A 16022-nucleotide genomic window follows, 5' to 3' on the forward strand; every position below is an offset into this window, starting at 1 on the left:
GGGTGATGGTGGGGGGGGGGGGGGGGGCGGCGGTGTTGTGGGGGCCTTTTCATCGTAGATAAATTTGATGGAGATTACAGAGCTTGAAAGGGAAAACACCGATTTTTTTTTAATTATGAGGGTTAATTAAAAATATTGGAGGAACAACTCATTTTAAAAAAAAATGGAGAAATAGTATGGTTTAAATATGTTGCGGTTGAGGAAAATGATTTTTATAGTATGTTGCTATTTAAAGTAACGACTTCCTTTAAAAAAGTATTAAATAGATAGGAGAGTAGGGGAAAGAAAATCACATTAGAAACATATTAAAATTTTAATTATGATATTATTAATATTATAAAAAATATAAATAAGAAGAATTTAATAATATTAAAAAAATTATCAATAATAGTTTGAATATGTTATATTTATTATTTAAAGATGACAAGTGATTTGTTTACTTTTAGGTAAATACAACTCACTTAAATCATTGTTATCAACCTTTATTAGAGTTATTAGAGTCATTCGGTTGAATGTCATGTTTCTCAACCATGATGTCTATAAATTATTATGTTATTTCAATAAAAAAAATTATATTATATTAATTTACCTAAAAAAACATTATTTATAAATATTTAAAAAAATTAACATAATTAATTAAAAAATATAATGCTAAATATAAGTCGATCACCTTTGATTTTTGGATGACAAATATAATTTACTCAAGTCATTATTGATGATTTTTTTTAATATTATTGAATTTATTTTTTTAAAATCTTTTTAAAAATATAATGGTATTGTAATTGAAACTAATGCATCTAAGGATCTTTTTATTATTATTATTTATTTATTAATTAATTTTTAAATGATGTTGTTGTTCTAAATAGCAACAAGTTATAAAAAAATCATGTTTTTTAATTATAATATCTAAAAGTATGTTATTTCACTAATTTTTTAAAATAAAATGTGTTAAAAACAAAAAATAGTCAAAAACACTAGAAGGCCATAAACACATGCAAGGTAAGTGTTTTATGAAGTTTGGGACCTTTTAACGCACAAACTAGCTAAACAATGTCAGAGATATATTTTTAAAGGTTACGTGTTACATGTAAAGGAGTAATTTTATGGTGTTAGGTGAGTAATCAATGTAATCCTATTAGTTATTTTTTGGGCTCCACTTTAAATAAATAAATAAATATAACTAGAAGAAAGAAATCACAAATAAAAATATTATTATTATTATCGTGTCATAAATTTTATATTTTTGTGTCTATTTTTTTTAAGTGAAACCCATTGAGTAACTACTAACTAGTTATTTTTCAAATACCATAGAATCTTATAGTAACAGGATATAATAATAATAAAAAAGATAAATATAAATCTATAGAAATAATGAGTGTTTTTTTCTTGATGAATGACAATAAATAACCAGAGAAAATATATGATAATTTATCTTATTTTATGTTTGGTAGACACAGGACAAAATATATATGGTCGACTTAGGACTTGGATCAATCCAAGTTAGAAAAAAATAGAGGAAGAATTGATTCAATCTAACTAGATCAAAAACCTGGATTGACCTGCAACTCAGTTAATTTAAGATAAAATACGAGTAAAAAATCTATTGATTTTTTTTTTAACTTCTTTCCTTGAAATAAGGTTTTTGTTTTCCTTTTCCATTAAAGTAAACTCGAGTTGACCTTCCTAGCTTTGTCCCGATTCATTTCTCAAGTCAAAAATTAAAATTATGATACTAATTATTTTTATCTATACATCGACCCTAGTCAACTCAGATTGATTTTCTAACTCGTGATCTAATTCTTGCCCTGAATCGACCTCTGAGTTAAATTTTAAAACTATAATAATAACAATTTTTATCCTTACATTAATCTGGGTCAATTATCTGCTCAACCAGTAATCTAGATTTTGCATCAGGCATACCCCTAAAATAGGTTTTCAAACTATAATAATAGTTACTTTAATATTTATTTTGATTTAGATCAACAATCAACTGAATATGTTATCCGAGCCTTGCCTTTAATCAATCTTTGGTCAAGATTTAAAGTTATAATAATAATTATTTTTATTTTTTTGTTGATTTAAATCAATCCGAGTTAATTATTATACAAAGAACTCGAGAAATTTGTTCTATTTCTTCTAGATGGGTAAAAATTTATCCACTAAACAAAGATTAATTTTTACACCGTTGAAGGATACATCAAACAACTTCAAATAAAATTGTCATGTCTAGTATATTTTTATCCAATATAGAAAACACTATTTTAATTCTTTAACAAGTCGTACAACTTTTTTTTTTGCAATGTTTATAATTATTTTGAGTAGCAAATTTATAATTTTTTTAAGGGATGTATAAAAAAATTATAAAACTACAAGGACCAAAATAAACTTGGCTCTTCACTACAGTGATATCATATCATTGCATTGTTTTTAATTACATGATTATCTATGTTTTAAATAAATAACAATCACTATTCCAGTCCAAAAGGTGTGAATTGATGGAATAAATTGCTGAGTACTTTAGCAAAAGAAGAAGCATATTCCAATTTAAATGTGACAGTAATCTAATAATAAATAGATAAAGTAATAGCCAATGAATCCCATCCACGTCACAAAACGCTTCATAGCATAAACAAGGCCCCCGCCCACGTCTCCCGTCGTGCATGACATGACAGTGGAGACCTTCAGAATGAAGAAACTCTCTTGTTTCTGTGGAAAGACTGAAATACCCACCTCAGCTACTCCTGTGGGGGACCACTGTTTGTAATTTACATTCTCGTAGTCACTATACATGGGGGCATAAAATGGAAAGCCGATAGTGTCGATGGACACAAGTACCCCTCCCTCGTAAAGTGGTCCCGAACCTGATGTGATCCGCCTCTAATCTTGAATAAGCTAGAAGCAATTCGATGCTTGTCCGAGACAAAGTGGTTTCTGTCATTGGAGTCTGAAGAGTGAAAGAAATGAATCCCGAGGTGTCGGTGCTGCAGTTCCACGATATGTGGAGTAAACCCTTTTGGATTAAGGTACCTTGGCACTGGATAAGGAAGCTCGGTAATTTTTATCTACCATCAACGTATTAAAACAATAAAAAATCTAAAACGATATTAATTTAATATTTCTCAAGAAAAATAATATATACATGTATTATTACATTAGTATTTAATGTAAAAAATTAAATTAAAATATTTTTTTAGATTAATATAGATATTCAAGCCAACTTACACACATTGAAAATAATTTTACAAACACTAAAATTAATAATCATATAAATCTCTAGTAGTTATTATATAAACAATCAAATACTTAAATCTAAAATTATAAAAATAACAAATTTTTTAATTTTAAATTATTATCACTTCACTACCATCTAAATCTTTAAATCAAAGCATTTTTATTTGTTTGGGTTCGAGCATCTCTTCTCGGTTGCTTCTAAAGCCTAAATGGGAGTATGTATGCACTGGATCAGTCTGGTCAACGAGGTCTTTTTAAGGATTAATGTGTTGGTTGACTGGTCTGAGAATTTTAAATATCGTGCTGGTGGAGCCGACTAGGTTTCTTAGAGATCAGGGAACATCCTTGGATATAATAAATTAGAAATCTGCATGGCATCCAAAGCCTAATGGAGAGAGTAATTATGCCCGAGCACGGAGAGCCCGGATAGAACAGGTGGGGCATTATGCTCCGGTGAGAAGGGACATAAACCTCAGGCCGAGTTCTGGTCCTCATCTGAGAGAGAAGGGACATAAAAGTCAGGCCGAGCTCTGGTCCTAATCCTAGATCCATTATTCGTGTGATTGATTTAAGCCATAAAACGAGGATGCTAAGCCTGAACCCGTCACCTCTCACAAGTCATGTCCTTGTAGAATATCATCTTATCAGCTGTGTCACCGGAAAAAAACAGAAAATGAAAAAAAAAACATCTCCTTCAGGATTCCTTTGAATTCTTATATTTTTTTTTATTAATGATTAATAATAATTAATAAAGTGAAGCAGGTGGTTTCTCCAAATTTTTTTAGTATTTAGGTAATATATAAATTGGTGACACACGCGACTTCACAAGACAAACCAATTTTTTAACCCCAAAAAAAAATGATCATGTTTCTAAAAAAATAAAGAAAATTCAATAACCAATAAAAAATAAAACAGTAACAAACAACAATAAAAAAAAACAAATTGCTCTAGGCAAAGTTGGATAAATACACTAAATCCATGACTTTTACATGAAACATGTCAAGATTAAATATATATTGTACTACCTAGATTAGATTATGTGATTAATATAATTTTATAACAAAATAATAAAATAAAAATAAAATTGAAAAGATTATAAAACAAATATAAATCAAGATATTTAATAGCTTAACATGAGTTATTTATCTTATTATATTTAATGAATTTATTTATTAAAATTAATTTTTAATAGAAATTGACAAATACATAAATTTATTGAATAAAAAAAAGAAAATGATTATATAAGGTTATACTTATTAAAAATATCATGAATAAAAAAAAAGAAAAAGATTATATAAGGTTATACTTATTAAAAATATCATAAAATATTATAGATAAAGTACACTAACCTCATGAAAAATTAAAGACAAACAATAGAATTAAAAAATAATCACTATTTAAAAATCCCAAATAAGTAAAAAAAAAAAACATAGGAGGGGTATTAATTTAAAAAACATAAAAAGTATTAATTAAAAAAATCCAAAAAAAAACCCAAGGGTATGAGCCTTGAATCCTAGACACGCATGCCTAAATTTGTTATTTTTTTTAAAAGGTGTCTGTTTATATTTTTTTAATAAAAAATAGATAAATGACATGTCCCTCAATATAAAGATCCTCTCATTAAGTGAAATTCATTGATATTAATTTAAACTTGTTTAGAGATTAAAATCATTACCAATAAAGAGCTTTCTCTCTTCTCATGAAAATCCAACAACTTCTCTTTTTTCTCATGAAAAAAACTGAAAATGAGAACAAATAAAGTTCAGTATTAAAATATATATTTTTATAAATTAAAAGGATTGGTCATCTAATAATAAAAAAACATTGGAGACTAAAATATACTTCAAAAACAAATTTGAAAGCACCACCTATTTTATCTATATTTTTCACTTCAGTCCTCTATTTTTAAATTTAACTCTTCCTCCTAAAAAACATGCTAATTTTAACTTAAAGGATTTAATTGTGCAAATAAAAGGTTTCATAATCAAATTTTTTTTCTTAAAAATTTACTTATTCAATCTACAATAATTTATCAAAAAATAAATAATAATTTTATGCATAATAAAAATGCCAGAAGCTTTAGTTTTTGTTAAGAGCTAGGATAACATTTTTCATCCTTTTCTTGTATTTCCCCTTTCTCGGAGTATCTTTTATCCTCTCCATCTGATCCTTTACCATGTCAATTGGGCTCTTTTGGTGCAACTATTAAATTCTGCGTGAGGTTTGGCCCACTATTTGTGACAAATACAGGCTTGGATCTTTGCATTATTGGGATCATTGATTGTTTCAATTGTGAATCTGCAAGGACAAGACAATCCCAAAGCTCCAAACCATTTTCATGAACACAGCCCTTCGGCTGGAAATGACTTCATGAGCTGGATTGAAAGATTCAGCCACGATTAAAGTCAACGCACTCGCCCAGAAGAAAACCGGGAACTTGAGAAATGGAGGACGTTCACTCCCATTGCTTAAAATCAACCGAGATATCAGATCAAGAACAAAAGAGCAAAAAATATAATAACCTAACCGTACATTGTTTCGATATTAAAATCCCATGATAATGCATTTGATAACTTTTAAGCCAAGGTCTACCCATTAAAAAATCACCTTAGAATAGCCAAATTAAATATATGGCATATGGTTATAGCTGCTGAATCCAAGCATCATCATGCACGATGGTGGAAGAAGGAAAAAATGATGTCAAATGCGCAAGAACAGATGGTTCATCCGAGTGATCGAGGATAATATATCTATAATGGAACACAAGTGCTTAACTTTTTTCTTTGGCTAATTCTAAACCTAATGGTGGTTGAACTATTGAACTTTATATTGATTCGATAATAATTAATGATCACCATATATATCGTATTCATAGGGCAGCGAAATTCCAGATGAATATGATTGTGGTGGCAGTAGGTGCACCTAATTTGATTGCCAAACCATACTTCCCATTCACATTTCTTTAAATACTATCAATAATAATGGCTTTGCATACTATCATTTTACTGTGTTAGAACTTTCAAATCTGCTTCGATGATATTTAAGTACACAAATTGAAGTCAGCTATTTCTAGAAAGTTGGTTCTAAATTAATTTGCAAAGTTATCGAAGTTAATCTTAGTCTATAATTGGGTTCAAAACTTAAATGTTAAGCTGGATAGATTAATCTAGATTGATAAAGATTAGACTAAAACCGTATAATTTTTAAGTTTTTTTTTTTTACCTAGTTTAATTTAAAATGCATTCCAAATTAGGAGTTAGATCAATATATCATTAAATTTACTTGGTAATATATCATTAAATTTACTTGATAGGCTGGATTAGTTTTACTAACATTGTTTTTATATTGTAATAGCAGATTGCAATCTAGTTACATTTCTCTCTTTGTTCAAATCACATAACAACTCAAATATCTTTTTTTGTTTTTTGTATCCTTGCTTAAACTCGCCACAATCCTTTTACATTATTGTTTTTATATTGAGCATTGACAAATTGACAGATTAGTTCTCCTAACCTAGACAAATTATATATCTTCTTGTTTCAAAATGAAATCACCATCATGTGGTTACCATCAAATGCTTGATGGATATCTAAATGTAAAAGTAAATCCTAAAAGGTCTTATCCATTCCCTTATAAATTCCTATTCACACATAAATTATATGGGAAAAAATCCCATATATGTCTCTATAAAATACAAAAATATGAAAAAAAGAAAAAGAAGAAATTACAATAAGAAAAGAGAGAAATCTTGCTACAAATTCTTATATCAAATGAACCCTTCTAGGATCAGTAACATTTATTTTCCAATGCTCATCACTGAACTCACTCTTTCTAGCCATTTTTCTATCCCAGTCCAACTCAATTTTTCTCCGCTTTGTTAACCCACAAAACTTTTGCAACTTCTCATCCATGGCATCGTGAAATTTCCACCACCTCTGATGTGCTACATCACTTGCGTAAACACGTTGATCTCCTATATTCCAGTTACAATCATAGTCTCTGTAACAAAGCCAAGGCTTTAACCCCAGATAATGTATGGAATAAACTTTTGGCGGGTCTGCCCCAAAGAGCTCGTTCTTGACACTAGCCTCATTGGTAGTGTTAGCCCAGAAGTTTTTCAAGAAGTTCACTCTTCTTGGTAATCTATGCCACCATACAAAAACTTCATTAAGGAACCCTTGATCACCTCCATTGTAGGAAATAATCTCCTTGCGTCGGTCCATTAATATTTTGAATGTGCAATTTGATGGCTCAATGACCATGATACCAGAATTAAAAATCCATACATCGTTCCCCGTAGCTGACATTTGAGGGAAGTGAAAAAGGATATCAAGGTTACGCAAAACTATGATGTCCGCATCTATGAAGACGATCTTGTCATAATCAGTGAGCTGCCACAGCCTAAACTTGCTATAGTTGTACTCATTGTAGGAGTATTTTTCAGCTCTAGGGTTTCGGATTCTTTTGATGAGTCGGATCTTCCATCCGGCTGCTGCAAGAGCATGACGTTTGGGTTCAGAGATGGAATTATCTAGGAGAAGAACAAGGTCACGCTTGGTCCCCGTTTGGAGAAGGCTTTGGGCAAGGGCTATGACACCACAGACGTAGGCTTCTGAGGAATGGAGTACCGTGGCATAGGCCTCTCGTCTGGTAGTTCTTGTTGTCCTTTGAATCTTGGAGAGATCGTAGACTTCGTTAATTCCTGCAAGTAAAAAACGATTTATCATAGAGTTAATTAGCCAATAAATACAATTAAGAAATAATAGCTTCGGCTCCACTATATATACTTTAAGGCAACTAAAACACAACTACCACATCACTATCTTATAATTCACCAAACAAGAATATTTTTCTAGCAAGTTGTTGGCACGTCCACATGGCGCCTACCCAGCTGCCAATATAACTAAAAAAATATTTGCATGTCGTTGCACTATATATCTAGCCATTGTGATTTCATTTCTTCGGTTGACAACAGGCTTAACTTTCCTTATTGGATCTTTATTTCAAAAGCACTGAAGAGCATCGATGCGTCTGTAGCTCAGTGGATAGAGCGTCTGTTTCCTAAGCAGAAAGTCGTAGGTTCGACCCCTACCTGACGCGTCATCATCAATATTCTTTCCTTTAAACGAACCCGGGTTTTGTTCGGAAGATTAACACGACCCAATCATGACACCTGGTCAGGTCAGGTTTTGTGTCGCATATAGCTGAGAGTTGGTCCCGTTAATTTAGTGAATGAACTTGCAACTTGATTAAAATTCAAGTAAAATCTACTTTTAGCTATTTAAAAAAAAATAAAAACTAACATCAACATTTTAATTTTAATTTTTTTTGAAATGATATTGATTTGAATTCACAGGTGCAACCAGGGACTTACAGTGATTATGAGTCAGGCCATATTTTATCACTTCGTCTGGAAGCATTCATACATGAAAAGTCAAGGAAAGCATCGCTTGATACGAGGACTGTTTTAGGAGCAAAACATACCTTGTGTCCACAGAGGCAAAGCCAGTTTGCAAGACCCAATAGGCAACGAGACCTTCTGTTCCAACTTTGTCATCTCCGTCTCATAGAACCACCAATCACCTTCCTGTTTTACCAAATCATCGCACCTAAACAACTCCAACATTGGTCGGCATTTGCTCCAAAATACCACCTTGGTCCTCCAATTCCAATCCCTCCTACCCTTTTTCACAACCAAATTCGCTGCTATGAGGTGAACTTGGAGCCTAAACACCTCTCTATTCCATCCTTCTTCAGGATACTTGCATGGTAGTTTTGCCACTACCAAGTCCAGGTTGTCATAGACTTCGAAATCTGGCATTGGTATTTCTGGACAGGATGGAACATCCGTTTCTTCCTCCTCGTCAATCCATTCAGGAAACAAGTCCGGCCACTTGAAAAACTCAGACACCTTTTCAAAACCGATAGGTATAGTCTCTCCATGAGCTTTCCAGCCGGTAACATCATCTTCATCCATATTCACCATGCCGATCTTCTTTCCCTTTCCCATCCCATTCATGAAGCTCGGTACCTCAACCTTGGTCATATTTCTTCGAGCATTAGCTTTCGTCTCTTCCACGATTGCCTTCACCCCACTCCCTTTTTCTGCCTACAAATTTCAAGTTTAACCAAATGGGAAATGAAAAAAAAACGCATGGCTTTAATCGACATCCTCAAACTTCTACAACACAAGTATGAATTAATTTGTCAAGGCTCACCTTACCTTGTGATGGCACTCTCTCAATGAGCACTTAACGAGAGATGCTGCATTCTCAAAATAGACTGAAGAAGATGGCGAGAGAAGAAGGGATGCATAGAAAACAAGAAAGAAAGCAAGGAAAACCAAATTGATTCTGATAACCAAAGCTTTTGAAGGTGTAGTCTTCATTAGCTTTTGAAGGTGTAGTCCCTCAGCCATCTTTGAGAAAAAAATGATGTACCTCAAAAGGGGGCCTTCGTATATATATCCCAACTACCTCCCCTAGCTTTTGATTATTAGCAGATTTTAGGACTCCAGATGATATATGGATGTCGTGGTTAGAGGAGTTGGAGAGCGAAATTAGAGTAAAACTCAAAGGATGAATGGCCATTTATGCAGCCCCACGTGTCAATTAGTGCTTTGGGTTTTCTTGCCTTGAGGACAAACTAGCCGGATCACATTAAACTATGCTTCTTTGGCATGCTGTTGGTGCAAATAATTCTAGATCATCTCCTCAAAATCCCGAATATGCCCCTTTGCCCTCGTCATTCTGTTCATCCATCCATATCTATCAACCAAATACAGATGTGGCTCCCAGCTTTCTGACCTCTCAACTTTAAAACTAAAATGGCCATTGTCTAATTAACTTTCTAAGCTACGTTAATTTCTGGGTTTTCCCTTGGTGAGAATACGATGGGGATATTGCTGCATCTTCCTCCGAAAGAATGCAGGGCTCCAATTTTATATGATTGTAAGTTTCTTAAACCTGTGGACCACTAGTCCACCCAGAATTTAATCGACGCAGCTTAGGTTAGCTTTTACAAAAATAAAATAGAGTTGACGAGGTATATCCAATCAAAAACTTGGATTGATACACTATTCAATTGACCTGTTTATTTAATTTTTTTTCTTCAAAATAGTATCATTTTTAACTTAGTTTTTTTTTCTAGGTTAATTTACTTAATTTATAAACCAAGTCTTGTAGCAAGTAGATTATAGATCGCTGTAACATAAGAAAAAAATTACAGGTAGGGGTCGGGAAAGTAATTTCAGAAACGTGGGATTCTCAGAATTAGCAACCAAGCAGCCCCAACAACTCTTTGGTTGCCCTGTCAACGTCTGACATGCAATAAATTGTCGTTTTTGTCTTCTGTCCGTTATGAATTTCTCTCTCTTTATTAATATATTGTCCAAATCATTATAGCAGAAAAAGGCTTAGGTCAGATATCAGCATTCCACAACTCATTAAAAGGATTTCAGATCATGTTTAACACGAACACGAGCCGAGCATGGTTAAACCATCACAATTCCGCCTCGTCAATCTACAAAGACAACGAGACCATCCGAGATCGTGAACTTAAAAAATATTAGGCAGATGACCTATTAATTCACTAGCTCATGATTGAGAGGAAGGATCATCCCATATTTCATAGATCCATGGCCGATGACGCCGAGACAGAGGAAGAAAATCCCAGTCGTTTTTACTCCCTGTTTAATACTTGCTGACTTGAGAATGCATTTTAAAATTCAAATTAGAAACAGCCGCTTCTTGTTGAAAAGATAAATCATTGCTAATGATTAGCATTCCATGATAAAAACAAAAACATAATTAGTTAGAAAAACAGAGATAAAACATGAAAATAAATCTATCACCAAAATAATTTTAGAATGAATTTCTATCATTTCAATCCCGATCGTCTCCGTTTCTTCTACCCTGAAACAATAATCAATGGCTAAATCACAGGACTCGTTAAATAACAAGATCCCTCCATTCAGATCACTCATCCATTTTATATAACATTGATGCACCTTTTCGCAGCTGGTATTCCAAAAGATGTAATTATATGCGGGTAAATCAATGCTCTTAGTGATTTGTAACTCATCTTGGTTTAAGCATTGGCAAATATATTATTGTTACCTAACGACGGAGGATTCCATAATATTAATTTGGTTTTTAAAATAAGAACCACCGTCCAATCCAACACATGGACATGGTTATCATATAGCAGTTGAAGAGTAATCAAATCTAATATTCATTATGGCAGTACTTGCCAACAAATCATGATGTAGTAGTTGAAAGGCAATTTGTAAACCGCAAGATAGCAAAATCAAAAGGAAAGCTGAACATATCAACCTACGATCTGTTAATTTCCTCAAATTAAAAAAAATAAAAATCCATGCTGAATATATAATGAAATGTATACTCAATCCTGCTCCATTTTGAAACCGAAATCGAACAACCAATTTATTGTTAAGGAGAGGGAAAAATGGGGAAAAAGGAAGAATAACTTTCCACATCAAACATCTCCAGAAGGAACCATTACAAGTAAAATTGTTTGGAAATTACCAGATCCTTATCATGCGTTAAATTGGTTGTGGTAGTTGAAAGCCATTTCCATTTCATAAAGTGATAAAAAATAATAGTCAGCTGATAATTTTCAGTTATCGGAACCATCAAACTGTACAGGCAATGCCTTAAGTTCCTCTAAGTTGAGCTCACCTCTTTTACCGAATTGAATGTTTGCTGGTCCATTCTTTCATGTTATTCTTCTATCAAAGTGAAATGAATCCCTTCGTTGCTTCCCAAGCTACTCTAGACCACATCTATGAAAAACAATTTTACATGGTGAAACTTAGTATCTACTTGTCTCGTGCAAAAAGAAAGGGGCAATGAGGGAAAATAAATGAATAGCTATAATTGCCAACCTGCTTCACAAAGATCATGAGCACGGAAGATGCGAATCCCTGCTGCTTGTTGATATCCCTTCTTAAAGTCAGCCAGAACAATGAATGCAATGCATCATGCCTTAGTTATCTCCTGAATGTGTTGAGAATGGCTTTTACCCGGTGGAATGAAAATCAGATCTTCCCAGCCAGAATTCTTCTCACTAATCTGTATTAGATCAAAGAGAAGTAAACTGAATTCCAATTTCTTGTTATCAGATGTGTGCTTGATGCAAAATTTAAACCCATTACCTCCATTTTTTTCAGAACATCCTCTAAACTTCCAACCTGTTAAAAAATAAACCGAACAGTGGTATATGCACAAAGTCAATGTCAGCTATAATACATTTTCAGTAAGAAAATATGCTTTAGCAAATGTCATGCCTACAAAAAGAAAAACATATGGTTAAAAAGAATCATACCATAATATGTTGAGAAAGACTGGGACCCCTTGATGCTCTTGAAACCTTTGACAGTTCTTTTTCTATATCTTCCTGCATTTGCAGGAGGCAAATAGCTGGTAATCTGTGTACTCGTAGCTCAATCTCACAAAAGATGCATGCTGAAAATCCTAATGGCATCCCAAGGAGGGAGTTTGATGGATCAAACATACCTTTTGAAAATATACTGGGCAGTATCTCTTGCTTTTCTTCTTCACAACCAGTTGGTCCGACTGCAGACACAGATTTCATGAGAAAACAGTGTTTTGGCACAATATTCCCAGAAGACATTTGGAAGTTTATTCTCCTAGTTGACTCCTGTACTTAAATCACAGCAAATGATATACTAAAACATTGCTGCTGGGGCACCATTTGATAATTTATGTATCTTTACTTCCCCCCAAAAGTAACAATCTGCAGTTAATGGCTGCAACAGATGACTAACATATTTGAAATTGTTTGCATGTATTTCAATAAATGAATTACAGTTGTGCCCAGGTACAGACAGTCAAATACAGAAACATAGGGGAAAGAATAATCCCCATACTTTTGTCTTTTGTCACCAGTAATATGTATAATATGGTGAAGAAAATCAATTCATGAAAGATACAAGATTATTTATTTATTTTGTAAAAACAGATTATTTATTTATTTGCTTTGATAGTTACTTATGCAGTAACTTTCTGATACCTCAAAAGATTCCATGATCAATGTAGAAAAAGAAGAAAAATAAAAACATTCTAGCTAATAAAACCAATCAAAGACTCACTCAAATCAAACTGCTATTCCCTGAAGAAAGTCCAAACACTTCTTATCTTCCACTCAAATGGCAAGACTAACTTCACAGATAAAATGATAAGTTAAACCCAATATTGTATGCATTTGCAAACACCTGAACATCTTAGCCAACTATCTAATGCATTTACAGGCTGCTTGGAAACTTAGATTTTAGTAGAAATGAAATCATTTCAGAACCATCTACCTAATTCTAGTGTTTAGAAAGCTTTAAGCAACATAAATGAATTCTACAACCAAGTAAAATTAGAGATTTTTATAAATTTGCAAATCATGCTGGGGCATGATATGCTTCAAAATTGGCTCATTAAAAATTCATCCCAGTAAACACCCTTCTCACTTCCCCTCCTCTCTCACACATGCTTCGAATAAGTTTTTAGAAATGAGGGCAAGTTGGGTAAATGATGTATTTTTGCTAACTAAAGTCAAATGAACTCCACAATTTAAAAACCTATTCAAAACAAAAAAATCCAATTAGCAAATCAAACCAGCTCAACCTACTTAAATAGTTGAAATCAATTATAGCATAGAATTATTTTCAAACAAGCTGCAAAAGTAGCAGGTATTGATTTAAATCAATTCCATCCAAAGGCCTGTTTAGACATGCTTCTAGTTTCAGAGAAACATGGATAGCTTACAAGTACAACCAGTCAGATAGCATACCTGGAAAACAGGAACTCCATCAAACCCACTCCTGACATCAGCAGCTTTGAGCTGATAAACATGAAAGATATTATTGAGAATTAGTTTAATGCAGTTCGGCTTGTACATGCATGCCAACATGTGGCCTTTCATGTTAAAACAATGTGATTGAAATTTCAAATTGCTACCCTACTCATTAAAGCTTCCCCTTCCTAGAAGCCCAGAACCCACATGAAAAGTAAACCCCATCCATACTTTCTTATTACTGAACAACAAGCACTACTTCTGCTTCTCTTTGACTCCCAAAATCCTTAAATCAAGAACATAAAAGGACCTAAGCAATATAAATGGAAGTCGTATGCTGAATAGTGAATACACTTCTCTTGACAAGCATTATCATCCAATGCCCGTCAGAATTCACAAGATTTCCACACCATGACAAACTCAGAAAATCACTTGAACCTGCAACTTCAAAAATGTTACACTATAAAACGACATAAAAAACTGAAAGTTCATATGAAATGATTTACTCATTTGTAGAAACAAAGATATGCAGTCAATGCTTTCATTCTGAATGAAGAACATAGTCTTTGCAGCATTACATGGCTAAAAGCCTCCTTAACTTTCCCTTTTGATATTGTTTTTTCTTCCATGTTAACAAGCAATACTTTAATAACCACCTCATCAGAACCAACCTCTAATGCATTCTTTATTTGAACTGGATCAGGTAAAAACCGAAACGCAATTCCTTCAACCTTCAGCATGTACACCTACAAGATTTATAAGAGGAAAATATGAAAATAGCATCAACCAAATTATACGATTTAGCACTCAAACGTAAGACAAACCACACTGTAGCTTTCGTTCAACTAACTGCAGGAAGGATTAAATTTTGAATAAATCAGTCATTACAATTTTCCCAGTTTTATACTAGTTAAAAATTATACACGCCAAATTCCATCAACTGGAGCTAGAAATTTACCTGGTCAAGTGTAATAGGCACCACCTTAGCTTGGCTTCGCAATTCTCTTCTCCGCAACCTAACCTGAATTAAAAGAAAAAATTTACCACCAGAAAATAGACAATGCACGCGTATGTATGTGCAACTGTATAGAAATACAATACCTGAGCAAGAAATGCCTCAGCGTCTTCTTGTCGAAAGCAAAGCAAGCCAATGGACTTAGCTCCATTAGGATCCGAGATAAGCACGAACTCATTGTCAGAATTGCTCACTGTGTAAACGGCTGTTCCTACCAGAGCTTTCGCCACGTGTTCCGAGCTGAGATTGGCGGTGTTAGCTGTTTGTTTCGGCTGCGATACGGAGGCGAACGGCGGCGATGGCGCCAGACGGAGCCGGCTAGGTGGAGGGAAGTTGCCAGATAGGAATCGAGTGGTGTCGCTGACGCGAGCTGAGAATTCGGCACCGAGACGGAGGCAGTGTTGGTGGATGACTGTTGATAGAGATAAGAGAGGGTTTGAGGGTTTAGAGGGTTCCATATTTTTTTGAAGTGGAGAGAGGGCAACGAGTTGATGTGAGTTTGATCTTTTAAGTCTCCTGAGAAATCGAGTGTTGTCAGATCTGGAGGCGCTGGTCGTTCGTTTCACTGTACGAGTTGGAAATTAATATTGGGCCTCACCCATATGACAGGCGGCCCATCACCTAAAACTTTTGAGCTGGAACAGAAATATTTTCAAAGTTTTTTTTTTTGAAAAACTAAAACTTTTGGGTTTCAACACATTTAATTATTTAAGATAAAAAATATTTATTATTATTTTAATTTTTAAACTTCAACTTGTTTATTATTTCAATTTTAATATGTTTTGTATTTTATTGAAATGTTTTACTAAGAAGAGAAATTGAAATCTTTAAATATTTTATGTTAATATTTTAAATGAAAATGGATAAATTGATACAGATCAAATTTCTATAATAAAATTGAGACACCGAATAAACCTAAAGGGCCAAATCCAAATCTACCCAACTGTTGACT

At 33.2% G+C, this 16022-nt stretch overlaps 2 protein-coding genes and 1 non-coding gene across 4 annotated transcripts; 1 reads left to right on the forward strand and 2 right to left on the reverse strand.

The window, feature by feature from the left end:
* Positions 1-6840: 6840 nt before the first annotated feature.
* Positions 6841-9773, reverse strand: PGSIP3 (plant glycogenin-like starch initiation protein 3). Of its 2 annotated transcripts, none has more exons than XM_011031740.1 (3): positions 9455-9773; positions 8716-9340; positions 6841-7933 (listed from the first exon to the last, which is right to left on the reverse strand). In XM_011031740.1, the coding sequence occupies exons 1-3, from the start codon at positions 9647-9649 to the stop codon at positions 6993-6995; spliced, it is 1761 nt and encodes a 586-aa protein (XP_011030042.1). In that variant the 5' UTR covers positions 9650-9773; the 3' UTR covers positions 6841-6992. The 2 variants fall into 2 exon arrangements, with proteins under 2 accessions (XP_011030042.1, XP_011030050.1); XM_011031748.1 differs by having other exon boundaries at positions 9450-9541.
* On the forward strand, positions 8259-8331 carry TRNAR-CCU (transfer RNA arginine (anticodon CCU)). The gene has a single exon. It is a non-coding gene; the product is annotated as a tRNA-Arg (tRNA).
* A 2030-nt stretch (positions 9774-11803) lies between the features above and the next one.
* Positions 11804-15594, reverse strand: LOC105129622 (protein TIC 22, chloroplastic). Its single transcript, XM_011031760.1, has 9 exons — positions 15157-15594; positions 15014-15076; positions 14727-14801; positions 14053-14103; positions 12768-12827; positions 12577-12648; positions 12407-12442; positions 12137-12323; positions 11804-12034 (listed from the first exon to the last, which is right to left on the reverse strand). The coding sequence occupies exons 1-8, from the start codon at positions 15526-15528 to the stop codon at positions 12231-12233; spliced, it is 822 nt and encodes a 273-aa protein (XP_011030062.1). The 5' UTR covers positions 15529-15594; the 3' UTR covers positions 11804-12034; positions 12137-12230.
* Between the last annotated feature and the right edge of the window lie 428 nt (positions 15595-16022).

Source organism: Populus euphratica, unplaced genomic scaffold (genome assembly GCF_000495115.2).
Source record: "Populus euphratica unplaced genomic scaffold, PopEup_1.0 scaffold2.1, whole genome shotgun sequence".
NCBI classification, from domain to species: Eukaryota; Viridiplantae; Streptophyta; class Magnoliopsida; order Malpighiales; family Salicaceae; genus Populus; species Populus euphratica.

Excerpts from the sequence above, each read along its gene's own strand:
- PGSIP3 (XM_011031740.1), bottom strand. The coding sequence starts at position 9,649 with ATGGCTGAGGGACTACACCTTCAAAAGCTAATGAAGACTACACCTTCA. Across the intron at positions 9,341-9,454 it reads TGAGAGAGTGCCATCACAAG|GCAGAAAAAGGGAGTGGGGT; the intron begins GTAAGGTGAGCC and ends TGAAATTTGTAG. Across the intron at positions 7,934-8,715 it reads TTTGCCTCTGTGGACACAAG|GAATTAACGAAGTCTACGAT; the intron begins GTATGTTTTGCT and ends TTTTACTTGCAG.
- LOC105129622 (XM_011031760.1), bottom strand. The coding sequence starts at position 15,528 with ATGGAACCCTCTAAACCCTCAAACCCTCTCTTATCTCTATCAACAGTC. Across the intron at positions 12,828-14,052 it reads ATGGAGTTCCTGTTTTCCAG|TCGGACCAACTGGTTGTGAA; the intron begins GTATGCTATCTG and ends CTGTGTCTGCAG. Across the intron at positions 12,649-12,767 it reads GCCCAGTATATTTTCAAAAG|GAAGATATAGAAAAAGAACT; the intron begins GTATGTTTGATC and ends CTGCAAATGCAG.